At 38.5% G+C, this 6,746-nt stretch overlaps 1 protein-coding gene across 2 annotated transcripts; it reads left to right on the forward strand.

The window, feature by feature from the left end:
* Positions 1-334: 334 nt before the first annotated feature.
* On the forward strand, positions 335-2,052 carry LOC110706223 (E3 ubiquitin-protein ligase makorin-like). Of its 2 annotated transcripts, XR_002508277.1 has the most exons (3): positions 335-385; positions 1,023-1,320; positions 1,680-2,052. XR_002508277.1 is itself a non-coding variant. In XM_021884117.1 (2 exons), the coding sequence occupies exons 1-2, from the start codon at positions 1,009-1,011 to the stop codon at positions 1,683-1,685; spliced, it is 318 nt and encodes a 105-aa protein (XP_021739809.1). In that variant the 5' UTR covers positions 690-1,008; the 3' UTR covers positions 1,686-2,052. The 2 variants fall into 2 exon arrangements, 1 of the variants encoding a protein (XP_021739809.1); XM_021884117.1 differs by lacking the exon at positions 335-385 and having other exon boundaries at positions 690-1,320.
* Positions 2,053-6,746: the final 4,694 nt, after the last annotated feature.

Genomic DNA, 6,746 nt, shown 5'->3' on the forward strand with positions numbered 1-6,746 from the left:
ACATAGTATTTCCTGTTTTTCTTTATCTTGAGTTCCAAATATATAAGGTAGATTTTTCTATGTTTAGAACTTTATTCCGTGATATAACTTTTCGGCTTCTTGCAGCTGCTCACTGGAGACTCTTAGCACCCTGAAGTTTCAGCATGCTAAATTTATAAAGAACAATGTATGTTGTTAGGAAATCTGTACTACTTTGTGTTTGGCTAAGTTGGTTTTCTTTAGATATTTGCCTTTAAGTACCATTCTCTCAAAGAATATTAACTGGTTAGCTTCATGTTCATTAATTATAATATTTATATCCATTTGTTCAACCTATCAGGCCGTTGTAAACGAAGATGCTTCTGGTGATGTCCTTGCCATGAGAATGCAAATTCAGCAATTGAAGGTATCTCTATCTTATATCATCCTAAGAACTAATACAATAGAGAATTTCTTCTAAGAGAAGCATAAGATTATATTAATAGACACATATTTCATATGTTGTGTAAAAATGCAAAAGTCTTGTTGCCAAACAATCTCAATTCTCACTTGAATTTGTACTAATCTTTTTATTTTTAGTACATTAGTATAATTTCTGTCTTCATGTTTCAAATATTTTTCTGAAGAAAATAGTTAAGCTGTTGTTGGATTGGTGTTGGATATCATAAAGAAGTTAAATTATATGAACCTTGTCTGTACTCATCTGATTTATCATGACGTTGGGGGTTTCGGGTGGGGAAAGGGATGGGAGTTAGGGTGGTTTGGGGTTGGGGAATTCAAGTTTTGGGCGGTTTCGTTGGTGGGGCTGGGGCGGGGGATCTATTGCGCTCATGTGGCTCTGGAAGGAGGGTGGTTTCGTTGGTGGTGCAGGGGGAGGGGGTGGCTGTCGGGGCTGGGTTTGGGAATGGCTGTCGAGCTAGGTGGGGAATTGTTTAATTAATTTTTTTTATTTTAGGGTTTTTGAATTTAATTAGATAATTGAATTTATTTTAGATTTTGGGGTTTCATTGTTGTATTATCGAAGTTAATATGTTGGATTTTAGGGATTTTTGGGTCAAATACCTAGCGACAAACTCCTATGTTCCTTCACTGGAACGCAGTAAAGAGATAGAGTGCAGTGTGTGCTTAGAACGTGTGCTCGCTAAGACAGCAGCCTCTGAACGGAAGTTTGGTTTGCTATCAGAATCTGACCACCCATTTTGTATAACTTGCATCAGATTTTGGCGTAACAGCTCACCAACCTCTGGAATGGATGTTAATTCCACATTGAGGGCTTGTCCTATATGTCGTAACAGCTACAGTGGAATCACAGAAATCGCAGCCTCTTTCTCCTTATACTGCGTAAGTTATATAATCAAATTTATCTGGCTACAGTGGAATCAAAGTGTAGTATGTTTTAATAGCAAGTGAATAAACTAGATTACCATAGGTAATTTTCTCATATGCATGCATCATTCTCTCACATTTACTCAATTGATTCAGTCAAGATGCCCTTTGTATTTTGGCTTCATTTAACCACAACATAGAAATACCTTTTTACTTGAATTTTTTATTCTATGGATCATAATTTAGTCAAGTCATTTAGCTAGTCAGTAGCTGGCTCTCATCTTTACATAGCATTTGAGATTCCCTTTTCAACTCATAAATTATTTGGGAAAATAGCTGATAAAAAAATTGGTTATCTTCTCTTTTCCTTGCAGATATGAAGACTTGAAGCCCCCTACTTCGCCAACCCCAACAACTCCTAATTCATTGGCCACTTCCATGGCCTCGGATGGTGCTGAATCTCAGACAGCTAGCTTGTCAAATAATGGTCCAGTTGAATATATTGAAGCATAAGATGCAGGGAATGAGCAGACTTCCGCACAGCCAAAGCCAAGACCATTTCACCATATACAATGTAAGTCAGTCAACATTCAATCTTTCTTTCTTTTTTTTCCCGAATATTTTCTGTTTACCATTTCAATGGATAAGAGGTTTCTCATCTTGCTGGAATACTAAACTGAATATGCACACGTATAGTTGTATTGTCCTGAGAGCAGAATTCCAGTCTTTCTTTTTGGAAATGGTGGTGGTTGCTCAACTTATTCGACAAATTGAAAGATTATTTAAGTGTGTCTATAGAATTAGCCTGATTGTAACTCATTGAGGCTAGCTTCTAACTAGTTAAAGACATTTTCATTGTAGTATAATTATCCGGTAATCTGGTATAGATGAATACTTTGTATTAGTATATTGTCTTTATTTTAAGCATCTATATATAGTTCTCTGTTACATCTGAAAAGCCGAAGATTTTTTTTTTTCAAGTAAAAGTTATAATTTCTATCAGATTGTGAGATACTAAAATGTGTTTGTTTTAATTACATATTAAAGCCAAAGTGATCTGTTGTGTATAGTCCATGAGATCATTTCAGACTTAAGGGGAGCTTAATATTTTATCTCAAATTTTGTATTGCTTTCAAACATAAATGATGAACGATCTCCTTAATTTTGTATTGTCGTCATCCCTCTTTAATGTTTACTTAGTTAATTACTCGTTTACAGGCTGTTCTGACTTCTGGTTTGTTCTGACTTTTGGGATTCATTGGTTTGTTCTGACTTCTGGGATTCATTCTCCTTTTTGCTCTCTTGTGAGCAACTGTACATCGACATCTCAAGTTCTGAATTTAATTCATATTTTGAGGCATAAGTTCAGTGACATATTAACTGTGTACATCGGATATTATAACTTTGAAAAGTTTTTCTTCATGTCTGATGTAGATGTGAGTTTTTCAGCAATATATCTGTCTTCTTGGTCAGCTTAAACTTTTATGAAAGTTGTAATGGTGATTTTACTTTTTCAGGAGTAAAGGTCGCTGCACTCGACTAATGCTATGATCGGAATGCTTCTAATGCCATCTTAGTCTGCCTGAGAGCCTTTTGCATGTCCATGTTGTTTGTGCTTATGTAACATTGTATGTTATTTACTTTTTGACAAGAATTGTAATATTACATGCTTTTATAATGAAAATATGTAACTTTATATATATGTTAGTGTTTATATATCAATTTAAGTGAAAAAAATGCAAAACAAAAATTTATTTTTTATTTTTTTGGGGCACTTTTGGCACCGGTTTTGGAACAGAACCGGTGCTAAAAGTTTTTAAAATTTTTTTTGGGACTTTTGGCACTGGTTCAAAGCAAAAACCGGTGCAAAAGGGAGGTTTTTTGCACCGGTGCTCACCCAGAACCGGTGCGAAAAGTCTGATTTCGGTGCGAAATCCATGGGGTTTTAGCACCCCTCAAATCAAGACCGGTTCAATACCGGTGCGAAATGGGGGGTTTGAATCGGTGCGGATTACATGTTTTCGCCTAAGGCTTCCCACATTGAGCTTTTGTTAGACCGAGAAGGGCATAAGACTTACACTAGTGCCTAGATGGCACAACGCCTGTCCTAAGTGAATCTCATTAATGGAACAAGGAATGGAAAAACTACCGGGATCTTGCAATTTTGTTGGAAGCTTGCTAGAGAGAATAACACTATAATTTGCGGTCAAGTTTACGGTTTCAACTTCTCTTTTCCCATTCAATAGGTCTTTTAAGAACTTAGAGTAGTGGGGCATCTCCTTCATAGCATCCACAAAAGGTATCGAAACATGCAAACCTTTGACCACTTCTAAGATCTTTCCAAATTAGGCATCCAGCCTAGACCTAGCAAACCTTTGGGGAAATGGCAATTTCTCATTCCTAGGTTGTCGATTTAGGGGCAAAAGTGTTTGATCTTTGTCACTCACTTTTGTTGGCTCCTTCTCTTTTTGCTTCTCACCCCTCTCATTTTCTTTTTCTAGGACCTCACTCTCTTTAGGTGGCTCATCCTCATCTTCTAGTTCTATCCTCACATTGGAACTCTTCTCATCATTTGACTCACTCTCAAGGACTTTCCCGCTCCTAGTAGTGATAGCATACATAGGTTTCGGGTTGACACCTTGACTAGGAAAAGAGGAAGAGGAAGAAGGGGAGGATGAAGAACTAGGTTGGGCTATCTGAGAGATTTGGGTCTCTAGCATTTTCATATGCGCCTTGATTTGCTTCTTTTCCTTCTCTTGGCCTTTGTTAAAGCTCTCTTGATTCTTAATGAATGCTTGAAGCACGCCCATCATAGAATCCGGAGCGGCCTCAACTTGAGGAGGAGGTGTGTTGGAAATTTGGGCTTGCGACCTTATTTGTTCAAAATAGGGAGGTCTATTTTGAGGCCTTCCATTTCCGGAACCCTAATTGGAATTTAAACGTTGTTGGTTGTTGGAATAGTGTTGTTGGTTTTGATTCCAATTGGGCCTTTGGTTTAAGTAACTTCTTCCATTATAATTGGAAGAGTTTCCTCTACCTTGACCTTGGTTATCATAACCACCACCACTTTGATTCCAACCTTGGTTTTGATTCCAACCACGGTTTTGGTTTTGATTCTAATTAGGCCGCATTCTAACATTTCCCTCACGGGGCACAAAATTCATGGCATTAACATCTTCAACATCATCATCATTTTCATGGGGAGTGGGACCTTCACTTATGGACATACATTGTTGAGAATTATGATCATAGTTTCCACATATATCACAAAACATACAACCGGGAGGCATAGCATTGTAATTAGAAGGAGAAGAAGTAAAGGGGCTCATACCATGGCCTCCCTTGGTGGAAGGGGAGGAACTTTGAGAATTTGTCTTCATAAAGTCTTCCATTTGTTTAGCCATTTTGGCCATTTGGTTCGAAAGGTTGGTGATTGCATTTGTTTGCTCTATGGATTGCACCATACCTTTGCTAGAAGTGGCTCCCCTCTCACCTTCGTACCAATCCTCATAATTGCGCACAACATCTTCTATGATACTCTCCACTTCATCTTCCCTTTTGTTCATGATTGGGCCTCCGGCTCTGGCATCAAGGCTAGTCTTGCTTTGAGGGGAGAGTCCTCCATAGAATGTTTGGAGAGCTTGCCAATTAGGAATCCCATGGTGTGGGCATTGCCTTTGTAACTCTTTGAATCTCTCCCATGCCTCACAAAGAGACTCTCCACCTCTTTGGCGGAAACTTTATATCTTTGAGCGAGCCTCAGCGGTTTTCTTGTGATTGTAAAACCTTCCTAGGAACGCCGTAGTCACCTCATTCCAAGTCGTGAGGGAACCGGGAGGAACATCCTTGTTCAACCAATGTTCCGTCGCTCCCATGAGTGAGAACGGGAATATCTTCAATCTTATGTACTCTTGGGAGACTCCGTTGATCTTGATAGTGTCAGAATACTTGAGAAACTCTTTGAGATGCTCATGGGGATTCTCAAATTTCCCACCGGTAAACTGCCTCTTCTCTATCATTGAAATGAAATTAGGTTTTATCTCGAAATTGTTTGCTTGAGTGGTGGGGGCTAAGATCCCACTTTGAGAGGCATATGGTTCGGGTGCTCCAAGTTGCTTTAGTGACCTTTGATCACCCATGTTTCCTTGATCACCCATACTTTGTTGATTATGGTTATTAGCAAAAGGGTTGGGAATTGAGCCTGTAGATGGTTCACTCTCCTCACTTGAAGTAGGTGAAGATGGGGAAGGGGAACTTCTCACTTCCTCTTGAAGTGGGTCTTCACCTCTCTCCCTTACTTGTCTCCTCAATTGGGCCGGAGTGCGCTCTAGCTCGAGGTCTATGGACACCAAAGGCTTAGAGCAATTATGCCTCCTGTGCATATACAAAGCTAAGCAGAAAGTGAGCTCTGACAAGATATGGAAAAACAAAAGAAAGGAACAGATGAACTAGTCTCAACAAGAAAATAAACACACAATGGAAACCGTCTCCCCGGCAACGGCACCAATTTGACAGGCGATATTTTAGGTCGTTACTAAGATACCTCTTTCAATGATATTTGTAGTCCTAAACATGCAACTAAACGAGTATAGAGGCAAGTCAAGGGTCGAACAAAAGGAAACGATTAAGCACCGCTATTTATCTCCTAATGTCAATCTAGTTCGGTCAAGAAATATGGTGGGTAAAGTAATGACTAAAGGGAATGAAATAACAATTAAAACAAGCACTATGGGGAAGGATCAAACATGCTATGAACTCAACAATGCTAGGCATCGGGAAATAGGTTTATATGCAAACCTAGCGACTCGTACAAGGCAATATCAAGAATACCCTCTAATCACCTATCGGGATTAAGAGCTTTCCTAGCTAGCATACACTTAAACTATCGTCGTATACAAACTAAGGTCATGAAATAATCATTCACCTAATGACTATTCCTAAACCACACTATCGTCATGATTTAGTTCAAGTCACTCAACCACAACATGCATATGGCCATAAACATGGACTGGCCAATAAGTAAAAGCACAAGGAAGATTTAATCACAAATATTCCAAATTAACCTAGCCTAACATACATCAAACTCAAAGCATACCTTCACCAAACCCCTAGCAACAAGAAACTACTTACTATCCATAACTACAACTACAATCATGCTAAGCAACATTATAACCAATGAAATAGTAAGAAAGACAAGGTTTTTATCAACTAAACTAACAAAGGTAGAAACTTTAATCATAAAAACAAGAGAATATAGAGAAATATACCAAAACCTTCATCAAAATCCAAGTAAAGAACCATACATCACCCACGCTCCAAGCTTGACCATACACCAATATTGCAAAATACTTCTTCAAAAACTAAGAGCAAAACTAGTGTTGATGGGCAATGAAATTACACTAAAAACTATCAAGATTCTTCAATACAAAAGTGGCTAAAAC

Source organism: Chenopodium quinoa, unplaced genomic scaffold (genome assembly GCF_001683475.1).
Source record: "Chenopodium quinoa cultivar QQ74 unplaced genomic scaffold, ASM168347v1, whole genome shotgun sequence".
NCBI classification, from domain to species: Eukaryota; Viridiplantae; Streptophyta; class Magnoliopsida; order Caryophyllales; family Amaranthaceae; genus Chenopodium; species Chenopodium quinoa.